The sequence below is a fragment of the Protobothrops mucrosquamatus genome, unplaced genomic scaffold, assembly GCF_001527695.2.
Source record: "Protobothrops mucrosquamatus isolate PMUCROS unplaced genomic scaffold, P.Mucros_1.0 scaffold585, whole genome shotgun sequence".
Taxonomy (NCBI): domain Eukaryota; kingdom Metazoa; phylum Chordata; class Lepidosauria; order Squamata; family Viperidae; genus Protobothrops; species Protobothrops mucrosquamatus.
The window spans coordinates 324,737-337,916 of NW_015386885.1; the positions used below are offsets into that span (position 1 = coordinate 324,737).

A 13,180-nucleotide genomic window follows, 5' to 3' on the forward strand; every position below is an offset into this window, starting at 1 on the left:
TATCTAATGTTACCTTCATTCCATTTTAGTAATTTATTATAAAAGAATATGTTTGTGCATTCGAATGATCAGATAACTGGGCAAAAGTGAACCCAAATTTATCATGGCTACCTGGTGTTATAAGATGGAATGCTTTCTTTGACAATATTGTCATTATGTTGAATTTATAGTCTTAGTTTATTTCATATAAAAAGGCCTTCATCCTGCAGTGAATAGACGATGGTTAAAATGATGATGATATATACACAGTGTGTGTGTGTGTTAATTTAACGTTTTGAGTACATTTTAGTTATTGTAATGTGCTATACTACAGTATATGTTGATACTTTGCAACTTAGAATCACAACTAAAACAACACAGATGCTTTTAAAATAAAATGGACTTTGATTATCATATTTTGATTGCTTATATACGTAAAATATTTCTAAGTATTATACTTTTCAAATGGATTCAGTGAGATTACAGTATCTGTAATATTATAGCTTAATATTTTCTCCGAACTGCTTGCTGTTTTTTGGTATAAATAGTGAACTAATGCTGTAAGACACAGCAAGGGTAAACTTAGAGCCAGCTAATGGTTAAAACTGCATGTGTTGTCTATGCCAGGAGTACTAATAAAAGGTACAGTCTCTGACAGCTGTCTCAGCTCAAGCAGCATAGCTTTCTCTATTATACAGAACCATGGGTTAATTATAGAAAGTTGTAATGACAGACACTAAAATAGTTATTCAAGTTGCCATGTACTCATTTCTCTCTGCAACATGCTTAGATAACAGAGGCACTCTCTGCCTTACGTGAGAATCTCAACATACTGCATTAAAATGTACATTAGTAATATTTAGAGAAATCTACATTTATATGAATAAGCTCTGCAAATGTATCAGAAGGAGAATAATATTCAGTGGAAAGCAATGTAAATTAAAGTTGTGCAGATAAAAATAGATACATATTAATTAAACAGTCATGTATTAGCATTAAAACCATTATTTGTCACAGTTTATAATCTGGTAAAATACTGTATAGCAAATTTTTGTAAACTATTCTAAGTCAGTAGATCAGTCATAGCAAATTCTAAAAAAAGATAAATCAAATTAAAAATTAAACTAATAGGCTAAACATATTATTTTTTTTCTAACCCAATCTGTGTTGTTCCCTAGGATGTATTAAGTTTTTTTTCAGTTTGTGTTTTATTTATTATTTCTGTGATCTTAATGCATTGCCTCTGCCAAAATACCCAAGGTACTTTCAAATTTAGAATACTATCATATAATTTAATACATGGATAAGAAAATAAAAAAGCATGGGAACAGAGAGAAAAATAAGCACATTTAGATGTATGCATATATTTCTAACAAATGAAATACATTTGATCTTAGCCAAAAGGCTGGGAAGCTATTAAGAAGAGGCATCTTAATACAAACTTTCCAGGAAATGAGTGAAAAAATGAAGGTCAAATTGAATGGTAAACCCAGTTCAGGAATTCAGTTTAGTACTTTGCTGCTACACCATTCATCCTAATAGCCAACAATCTCAGCCAATAGTCTTACTAGGTCTAATAGTAGGGATGGCCTTGAAATTGATACAGGAGCATATTACTTCCCTTATAAACTCTGCCCTGCAAGTCATCTATTGAAAATTTTGTTCAAATAATAATATAAAAATATTATTTACAGCACATCAGGTTATTATAGAATGCTACCAGTGGGAAAGATTCCTTTCCTAAAGAGAGAAACAGAATGACCACGGGCAGGCAAACAATTAATGGGAGCAGGAACGACTTCTGACTTCTCAGCTTCCCCATTGAATTTCCTTGTAGGAAGCTGGCAATGGTTTCAGAAATCTTCCTTCCTTCCTTCCTTCCTTCCTTCCTTCCTTCCTTCCTTCCTTCCTTCCTTCCTTCCTTCCTTCCTTCCTTCCTTCCTTCCTTCCTTCCTTCCTTCCTTCTGAAGGGATTTTATTATGCTTAAGGTTGATATTAGTAATATTGATATTAGTAGTGATATTAACCTTACACTTCCTTCCTTCCTTCCTTCCTTCCTTCCTTCCTTCCTTCCTCAATTTTATATATATATATAATTTATTTTTATTTATATATTTTCCTATATGCTTTCCTATATAAGACTGTTCCTGTTTTTAATCCTGGAATGTTGGTTTGGGTATGCTACTCCAATACTCTTTCATTAAAGGCAACTATTTTTAAGTAGAGTTTAGTACAAATATGATTCACAAAAGTTTATGAAAAAGCATCTAGAAAGACCCTTAAGGTTCAGTATGAGAAACCTTGGTGGTGAATCTGATCAGAAATAAGTTTAAGAGTTGTCTTAAATCTCTCATATTTAAACCATGCTTTGGAGATAGGAATATACAGTAAAATATGGTGGGCTCCTTGTACTTTAGCTTATCACTGATGCAACACTTTCCACAATTATTTTTTTCTTCATATAGGCCACAATACAGGTCCTCGAATAAACAATGACAAATTATACAAATTTGCATATTCCACCCAAGTTCTTATTGACAGAGTGAAAGGTTTACCCCATGAGAGTGTGGGCTATCAAATTTCATCTGGAGTGGATGTCAACTTAGTATGGAGAAATCCCAATAATGACGATGACCAACTGATCAAAATTGTGGTAGGCAATTATTGTAACATGATGTTATCAAGGCATTTTCTGATGATTTGGGTAATGAAAGTTTAGTTAATGTAAGTCAAGGTGTAAAATGTGATTAAATTCTATTTATAGAAAATATAGGATGCATTTTAAAATTGAAGGCATTTAATATTACAATGTTTACTTAGAAAGTATAGACCACAATGTTCAATGGTACATGCTGGGATACAGGTTTCAACATAGGGAGCTATCAGGGTCAAAGTTAGCAACTTTAGCAAATTTACGCAAGAAAAACCAAATGCATAGGTACAATATAGGTGATACCTTGCTCAACAGTAGTAACTGTGAGAGGAATCTTGAAGTTCTAGTGGACAATCACTTAATTATGAGCCAGCAGTGTGCTGCAGCTGCCAAAAAAGCCAACACAGTGCTAGGCTGCATTAACAGAGGGATAGAATCAAGATCACGTGAAGTGTTAATACCACTTTACAATGCCTTAGAAAGGCCACACTTGGAATACTGCATCCAGTTTTGGCCACCATGATGTAAAAAAGATGTTGAGACTCTAGAAAGAATGCAGAGAAGAGCAACAAAGATGATTAGGAGACTGGAGGCTAAAACATGTAAAGAACGGTTGCTGGGATTGGGTGTGTCTAATTTAATGACAAGAAGGACTAGGGGTGACATGATAGCAGTGTTCCAATATCTCAGGGGTTGCCACAAAGAAGAGGGAGTCAAGCTATTCTCCAAAGCACATGAGGGCAGGACAAGAAGCAATGGATGGAAACTAATCAAGGAGAGAAGCAACCTAGAACTAAGAAATTTGCTGACAGTTAAAAGAATTAATCAGTGGAACAACTTGCCTCCAGAAGTTGTGAATGCTCCAACACTGGAAGTTTTTAAGAAAAGACTGGACAGCCATTTGTCTGAAATGGTATAGGGTTTCCTGCCCGAGCAGGGGGTTGGACTAGATGATCTTCAAGGTCCCTTCCAACTTTATTATTATTAGTAGTAGTAATCATAATTTACCTATTGGTTTTGAAAAGCCACTTTGAAGTATACATCCAGTACACAGATAAAATACAAATTATATTTTGAAAAATATATTTTCTAAGGAGAAAGTAAGTGTGAGGAAATATACTCCCACTGCAAATTAGTTGATTTTGTCCTATTTTATTTTATTGGGTTTTTTGCCTTTTCAGATTACAGATGTATCACTTGAAAATGTGAATGAGCGTCCTGTAGCAAAAGACATTTTTCAGCAAAAAAACACAGATAAACTATATGAAGAAGAGTATCTTGCTGCTTTAAAAAGGCCTATTTTTCTGCACTGGATTCGTGGAAAGGTAAGAGAATAAGTAGAAAGGTTTGTTTTAAAGGTTTTACTTATTGCCTGAGCAATAAGTATATATCTTACATGCTTTGAATTAGGGTCATAACATTTGTGAAAGGCTAAATAATATGTAGCCCTGTCACCATGTATTATATGGCCAGCACATGCTCAAAAACTGTCTTGTCAGTTCCATGCAAACAATAGCAGGAGAAGATTTAGTACATCTCTGATAGCTGATATGGCTGGGCAAAGATCCATATTCAAAGCATACACTGTGATTAACAACTTTCAATGGCATTGAGTGTCAGGGAGAGGGCAAAGAGCACAAAAAGGTTGCACAATCAAAGTTCAGTTCTTTTTTTCTGCATGCCATGACACATGTAGAAAAGGGTGGGGCTTCAGTTGAGTGTTAATGACCGCCATCCTTACTTTTTTGAGCCCCTCCCTCACCAGTGGTTGCCCTTGAAGACACGCATGTAGCAACTGTGGGGAACACTATACAACCAATGTGTCTTTTCCAGGATTGTGTATCAGTTGCAGCTGCTTTAAGGTGATCCTAACAAGTATTACATGCACACCCACATGTTCTCTGAATCACTTGAAATCCAGTTCTCGGTACAGCCCTAATAAAATGTACATGGCCAATATACTAAATGCCAGCATTAAAAACAAAAACAAAAAAACACTACATCATCATGACCACTTTGAGGATATTGTGCAAGTTATGGAGTGGACAAATTGGACTTTTGTCTTCACTCTCTGCCAGAGCAATCAAAATAAAATGTCAGGGTGGGCAGTGTTTTTGGGTGGAGAAGCTGCATTAGATCACATGAAACTATGCAAGGGTTTCATGAGTGGAACTAGCTTGTGGATAATCCATTCCCACATAGCCATTCATGTCTTGGATTCTCCATTCCAGTCTAATGCCAGGGAGAGTCAGAATACATCATAGAAAAGCAATTTCAATTGTGTGGGCTACACTAAACGCCCTGGACCTTTTTGTATTTAACAAAGAGCACAGGATCAAAGGCTGGTGAGCCCACTCTATATCAGATCCCATGCTATGATCCCACTGGTGAAAGCTTTATGATCTGAAGATGGAAAAATGGCATTTTGAAGGTGAATGAGAAGGACTTCAAATGATTCACCTACCTGGCTTGAAAATGTTTTGCCCATGATGGAAATAGAATACTTCTCTCAAAGGGATGCCAAAATGTATCAATGGAGTGCCATTAAGAGATAATGTGTTTATTGTAACCCTTATAAAGTGCAGAATGGAAGTTATAACTGCTCGAGTGCTAGTTGAAAGGACAAAGTCTTGTGGTTTAAATTCAGATGCAGCAGCCAGTGCAAAGATCACTCTGCATCTGACACGTCCCTGTGTTATTAATTTCACTACAGTTCATTTCTGACTGATTACATAGCTTAGATTAAGGGCCAAGCTATATGTTATCTCAACATTTCTGCTGGGGTGGCAAAAGAGGAGTTATTAGGAAAGGTGAACATAGTAAGTATCCTGCAGACTAATCAGTGTACATGACTATTATTATGGTCTGATAGAACTAACATTAGTAGTTTCCTCCTGCCATTCCAGAGACAGCCTTATTTATTTTCACTTTATTAGAGGAGGCAATCATTTGGGGACACTTTTTCCCGGTTTCTGAAAATACATGGTGGTACTAGGATTGGTCCCAGTGCATGACACTAACACCATCAGGATTATTGAGGAAGCATCTTGTGCAATCTCCATGGCAAAAATTGTATTAAAAGAAATAGTAAATACTACTTTAAGACTGCTATCATGAATACATCATCATCATCATTATCACTGCCATACACTGCTGGATGAAGGCTTAAAAATATTTATTTTACGCTTAGAGGGATATGAAAAAAAATCCATAAATTATTTAGATTATGAGTTTCCAAAAAACACATCATGCAAATTTAATATTCTCTCCATCTCTCCCAAAGATGCTTTTCCAAAAGGTTTCTTCATTTCTTCTTGGGTGAGAAGCAAAATGTTTTCAAGGAAAAAAAAACATGCAAGTCCAGTTGCCTTTTGGAAAAAGCATTTTTGGGATAAGCATGACCTGGATGATTGAGAATCTCCATAGACATCTCTCCATCTCTCCCAATATTTGATTGTGTTGTTGCCCAATTTCAACAAAGGATGAACTACAGGTATTTTAAAAAATAGGATAGAATGTAATTTTTAGCTACCAGTGATCTAGTCTGGTAGTGGTTCCCTGGGGTTTTGAGTAGCTAGGGTTTTACCTTCTCATCCTTTTTAAAATTGAAGATGCCAGGATCTCACTTTAGGATATGCAGATATGAGGAATTCTTGAAATTGATTTACAATAATCTGGAGGTCACCAAGTTGTGAAAAGTTGGATAAAGCCTTCTCCATTTAAAGTAAGTGTTCTATATCAGAGCTGGAAAAGGGTGCAGTAGCTCAGTGATTAAAGACGCTGGGCTTGTCAGCTGGAAACTGACAGCCCGTGTTCAAGACCTGAGTGCCGCATGAAGAGGTAAGCTCCCATTAGTTGCCCTGGTTTCTGCCAACCTAGCAATTCAATAACATGTAAGTAGATAAATAGGTACCACTTCAGTGGGAAGATAACAGTGTTCTGTGTGCCTTGGCATATAGTCTTGCTGGCCACATGACCTTGGAAGCATCTCCGGATAACATAGGATTCCTCTCTAAGAAATGGAGATGAGGACTGCCCCCCCAGAGTTGGATACCACTGGACAGGGGAAACCTTTACTAAAGCTGGATACTCACCCCAAGAAAATAAAAGAGTTATTTGCAAACAAAAATTACCTCATATATCCTTTTTTGTACTAAGTATTCTAAATCATTTGGCATTTTAAGTAGCCATCGGATGGTAATAGTATTTATTCAGGGCAGCTTGAGAAAAATGTATTGCATCTGATTCTGGGTCAAATATTTTGACATTAGGTTTAGGTTTTCACGACACTGCTGATTTTGCATGAATTATAAGTGTTATGATGTTTCTATTATTGAAATAAAGTGTTGCATAATAAGATCATTCTATGCTTGGAAATAAAGTATAATAGATTGTGTTTTGTCCTGCTGATTTGACACAGATTTCTGTTGTTGTACTGCTGCTTTTCATTGGACCTGCTTTGGGACATACCTGTGTAGAACAGAATACTGATTCAGCATCTAATATTAATAACTGTGAAAATAAATTAATGATAAATAATGACTAGAATTTCTGGAGGATAGTTTTCAAATTAAAATTTATTCTTATTACAAATTCTCTCTTTCTCTCTCCCTCCACCACACCTTCTAGATTAAAAATTTCTACTGCTATGAAGATGAACCTTCTATTATCAAGAATCTCAAGAGAGGCCTGGCTAGCTTGTTTCAAATACAGCTGAATTCTGGAGCTGCCAGTGAGGTACACTATTCTGTCGTGCATGCTAAATGTATTGATTTTAATAGGAGAATACTTAACGTATTAAATTGACTTAATTTAGGCACAGTAAGATTCCAAATTGACTCGGGTGGTATATCTCTTAATCAAACAACATAGAAAAATATAATAAAATTATAAAAATGAAGGAATAAAGAGAATAAATAACAGGAACAGATGGCATATTACTCTGGAAGAGGAGATATATCATTAAAATAGAAGAGAAATGGGGATATGGATTTTTGTAAAAAATTATACAGGCCTTTTCTAGGTATATGTTCACATTTGGGCAGAAATTAATGCAGAGAGTACTACCCTCTTACAATGTTGAGGACAAAGTTTTAAAGAGCAAAATATAATGCATATGTCTTATGCATGTTATATAAAAAGTTTGTTATTTAATTAACACACCACCATAACGAGAGAGATTTATAAACTCTGCTGAAGAACCAGCTCATTATTGCCCTCAAAGAAAGAGTTAAGGACAAGATCAAATGAAGTCACAATCATGAAGTGCTATGCTAACGGTATAAACATAAACACATTGCATTACATTCTATTACATTACATTAATGTTGGCCTGGGAATCAAATGGTGGGCTTCCATCCTAGAGGTGGCAATTAGATTGATGGCAAACTCCACCCACCCACCATCCTTGCACTCTCCTCTCCACCATTCATCTTTTTGGTTATCATACTGATGTATTCCCATTGTGTTCTTTTTCATTGTTTATTCTATTCTATTATTTTACTTCTGTTTACACTTTTTTCATTTTCTTCTTTTTTATTATTGTAAGCTGCCTAGAGTAGCCTAGAGTTTAACAAACAAACAAACAAATAAAAAAATAAAAAATGATTGCTACAAAAAATGAATGTATTTGCTGCACATGTATCCTATGTTGAAAACATTCAGTCAATTTGTGAAATGCTCATTCCTTTTTGCTAAGCCCTTTGTTTCAACATGTTTGCCACCGTCTCTCATCTTAGACTATTCTAAATTCACCTGAAGAAAACAGGGGGATCTAAGATAGGAATATAGTTTTGTTTGGTTCTACTCAACTATAATTTATATGATGAAACCATAGTTGACAAACCATGGCTTGTAGCGATGCAAATACAGCTAATAGTTGTTGCTTGATTTGTAGAGTTTCTACACAAATGTCAGTTGTAAATTAAACAGAACGTTCTGATTCACTTTAGTGTTTAAATAGGGCCTATTGATTGCTAGGTACCTGAAACAGCCCAATGTCAAAACATGTGTATTGATGTCATTGTGTCCAATGCCATTATAGTACATGTGACATCATTTGCCCTGCCTCTCTTCTTTGTGCAGACATCCTTGCTACAATCTATTTGGAAATCTAGACTAAAGGTTAGACTGACAGTATAACAATAAAAGACTTACAGAGAAAATTTGGACCTATTCCTGTCTCCTCTTTGATGTCAGAAAGAAACATGAATAGTCAAATCCTGAGCAAATATTTAGAGTTGTAGTGTTAGCATGAAGAATGTTGACACAAATTAGTCAGTTTTGTTTCTCATAAACAAGTTGTGTAGATCCACTCTGTGTGGTTTCTGAGCCATGGTTCATTGCATAGTATAGTATATGAACATAGCCAATTGTGGCTTAATCAACACATCATAATTAAGCAAATAATGCCTTAATGTAATAAGTGAACTAGGGTTTAGTTAATATTAAACACTTCTTTGAAATTATCCTACAGATTTTAAAAATGTAAACAGTATCACTCTAATGGGAGTTAGAACTATTGGGACTGCAGATCTTTCCTTCACCAGCTATAGTCTTAAAAAAAATTCCTTCACTGAGGTGAAATTTTCCTTGGGTAGAAACCCAGTTGGAATCTACATCTCTAAAATGGTCAGATATGGATGGCAATAAGATTTTGGACCCTTAAAACTGGCTTGCTCACTAAGGCTTTTAAATTGTATCTCTGCTACTGTGCTTTATTGCTTCAGTTGCATAGTTTTATTAGTGCGCTATTATTTTATAATATTTGTAATGAAAAGCAGAGACTATGTTTCATAAAAAAATTTTTTGACAGCAAGTCTTTGATAAACCAATATGTTTATTTCATCTGTTCTCTAGACTGATATCTGTGGAAAATGCAATGTAACTTATCAGGCTCGGCAGAATCAGATCACTAAAGTGAAAGCCTTGAACTCGTGCAATTTAGAACACCCAAGTGTCACCAACCACAATCAGGTACAGTAGGGTGCACAACTTTTCTACAACTTGGTTCATTCTTAGGTTTTAATCTTATGCTCCCAATCCTGAATTGCTTTCTTCAGCAAAACTATGGTCAGTTGGATACCTCCAAAACTATGACAATTAAAATTACATTTTTTGCATCAGACAAGAAAAAAAGTTTGAAAAATACTGAATAAAGAAAACATGAGTTTGGGGACAACGAAAGCTAGTTTTAAAAAAAGGTAAAGGAGTCCATGCAAATTTTGCTCCACTAATAATTGCCATATGAAAGCTAGTATGGCTCAATAAATATTTTTTCCAATTTCTTAATAATTTATTGATGTAAAAAATCCTATTAACTAGGGATTGTCATCCTAAACTGTGGCAATTTATTCTACTTGATTTGCTTTCTTTTATCATAAAACTATGGTTAATTGACCTGATTCCATGTTATAACTTAGAACAAGATAAATTAAAGTAATTTTATATCTGGCAAACAGTACTAGAAAAGGGGGTTGATGTAATTTGGAGAATTAGTTTCTGATTTTATGTATTTTTTTATTTATACAAAATCATTTTTCAGCTCTTTGAAGTGAAGAAAAAATCCATTTCAGCTGTAATTTATGTACTGGAGGACACATTTATTCAATCTGTGCGGGCTGAAGAAAATCATATTTTTAATTTGAAATCTCTGCAACTTATTGATATAAAAGTCATTTCAAAGTAAGGTGGTTTCTTTTATTTTTCAGAAAATTTCCACTGGTCAAATCCAATTAACAATGCTTTTAATCTTTACTTTTATTGATATCCCACATTATTGATATAATTTAAAGCAAGGGGAAAACATTTTGAAAACAATATATTTTTGTATATAATTTAAGAAGCTTAACACATTTATTATTGTTTTCATTGTTTTGTATTAATTGGATTTTCTACTACAGCAGTGCAAGGTGTTTCGAAGAAATGCTTTGCAAGCATATAAGCAAAGCATATCTTCTCAACTCATTAAAACAGCTGCATCACTGAAAATCTGCTTATCTGGAAATTTCTCCCTGATTGGGGCGAATGCATGTAGAGATAGCACTTTAGCCCAATCCACTCCTGCTGCTTTGAAAGCTAGGGACAACTTTCAAAGCAGCCAGACAAATTGTGCAAACGATGCAGCTGCTTTAATAATCTGAAGAGAGGTGCTTTGTCATTCTCAGTTGCAAGGCTCTTCGTCTCAATGCTTCACAAAGCCTAACTTTCTCCTGTTGTTCTCTTCTTTAGTTAAATATCAAAGTCTGTCAAATATAAACAAATGTTTTGTTTTTTATTTTTTAAAAAAATGCTGTAGCTATACATAATATCTGATTCCTCACTTGCATGAATTTTGCCACAAATAGATATCCTTTCTTATAAACATTACTTATATATAAGATTTCTTCCATTGCTACTGCTATGAATCAACACATATAGTCATTTTAAACTGTTTGTGTTAGAGGAGGCATGTTTGTTGAACTGCTTCCTTATATCTATACACAGGCAGAAACTAGAACTGAAGTCAACTGAAGCCGGTCCAAGAATGAAGGCTGGGAAGCAAGTTGCCAGCATTATAAAAACTCTGGATTCAAATTATGTGGCAATTTCTTTGATGGCAGAGCCTGTCTCTCATGAATGCAAAAGCTGTCCATCAGTAAGTAATAACAAAATACATAAAAAATATAAAAGTTCATGTACTATTGAAATGGCATTAGCTGAAAAGGTACAAGAAAGAATTTGAGTACTTGAGATTTCATTATTTGAGGAATATATTTACTGCTAGTTATACTTCTGAGCTTAATTCCAAGATTTTGAACTATATGTGAGCAGTTCTCAAGGCCTTATCCTATGGCATCCTATTCTTCTCCAGCAATTGAACAACTGAAAATTCTATTCTTATGTAGAATTTGGGACTATCCAAAAATGCTCTTTGGCGAAATGCTCAAATTCTAGCTTTGTTCTGACATAATGCACATAAAAACAGTGAAAAGATGCCCTGTTAAAGTACTTCTATTTTCTGTTTTCTTTTCCTGAATTTCCATTAGGGTGCTTCCTCTGAATGGCATGCCTAGAAGTGATTTCTGGTAACTCAGTGGAACAAGTCATTTTCAGAGCTTCCCACACAAAAACCTTTGGATGCCATATTTTCAGCATAGAACATGCTAATAATTATTGAACAAGTCATTAAAATGTTCTATGCTGAAAATATGGCATCTGAAGGTTTTTGTGTTAGAAGCCCTGAAAACTGCAAACCAATCACAAATCTATGATCCTGATCAACAGAGCCAAATAAATCTTATTGAAATCAAGATGGCATTAGCTGACATGGCTTTTCCATCAAGCGGGATTGGCCTAGGGGGGGATTTTATAGGGATTTTAAAGGGATTTTATAATTTTTCTAATACAGGTTAATTAATATATATTTTAATTTGGCTTTTAAATATTTATTGTATAGCTCTGTTTTATTTACCTGTAAGCCGCCCTGAGTCCCTCGGGAGAAGGGCGGGGTATAAATTAAAGTAATAAATAAATAAATAAATAAATAAGATAAAGATAATCCAGGAGTTAAAACAGATTGAGATTAAAAAGCAAAGCATGCTTTTTTTTAGAGAAAGTCAGGCTTTCACTTGAAGCTAGTATGGGGAGCAAAGGCAAAATCCATAGAATAGGCATCTGTAAAATGGGCAAAGCTGTGAGGATATGCACAGCTTATTAAGCCACACAGTCTTGCCCATTTTACAGATGCCTATTCTATGGTTTTTGCCTTTGCTCTCTAAAGAGAAAAGACAAGGAGAGGAGCATCTCTTGCTGATAAATTAGAACGGGCAGAACACAAGAGAGAAAATATCTGCTAAACTCACAAACTCTTGAAATCTCAGTAATTGCTGATCAGAGTTGTTGCTATTATATAAAAATTAAGAAAGCCTGAAATCTTCACACTATTTCAAAACAAGGACAGGTAGTTTTTTTCAAAGAAAGTGTTGACAAGTGCAAAAAGTAGGCATGGCCAAGGTTAAAACTCCAAAATTCAATCTTTCCCACTCAAAGACATTCGTATTTAATTCTAATACATTCAAAGAACTATGCTTGATAAAACAACTGCAGCAAACCACATTTCACAGGTAACTGATATAGCTAAATTTCAGGCAAACATAAGCAAGTCATTTTTTGCTTTGGCAACAACTATACAGTATGTAGATTAGCTTTATTATTCTCATATTATTTATTTATTTATTTATTTATTTTATTAATTGAATTTTTACCCCGCCCTTCTCCTTGCGGACTCAGGGCGGCTGACAGCCTGATAAAAACAAATACAAAAAATACCCCAATACTATCGTTAAAAAACATAATTAAAATGAAATATTTAGATTTGGCCTTTGTTAATTTAAAATTGTTTTTAAAACCCCACTAAAAATTTCCCCTTAGGCCAGTCCTGCTAGTTGAAATAGCCATGTCTTAAGGGCGCGGCGGAAGGAAGGGAGATCCGGGATCACCCGGATCTCTGGGGGTAGTTCGTTCCAGAGGGTGGGAGCTCCCACCGAGAAGGCCCTCCCCCTGGGGGT

At 34.9% G+C, this 13,180-nt stretch overlaps 1 protein-coding gene across 1 annotated transcript in view; it reads left to right on the plus strand.

The window, feature by feature from the left end:
- MTTP (microsomal triglyceride transfer protein) overlaps positions 1 to 13,180 on the plus strand; it is a 35,970-nt gene that overhangs the window by 5,265 nt on the left and 17,525 nt on the right. The window contains exons 2-7 of the mRNA XM_015817415.1: positions 2,446 to 2,633; positions 3,815 to 3,958; positions 7,263 to 7,370; positions 9,492 to 9,608; positions 10,177 to 10,316; positions 11,118 to 11,268. Of these exons, the coding sequence (XP_015672901.1) occupies positions 2,446 to 2,633; positions 3,815 to 3,958; positions 7,263 to 7,370; positions 9,492 to 9,608; positions 10,177 to 10,316; positions 11,118 to 11,268 (848 nt within the window). The remainder of the gene's footprint in view (positions 1 to 2,445; positions 2,634 to 3,814; positions 3,959 to 7,262; positions 7,371 to 9,491; positions 9,609 to 10,176; positions 10,317 to 11,117; positions 11,269 to 13,180) is intronic.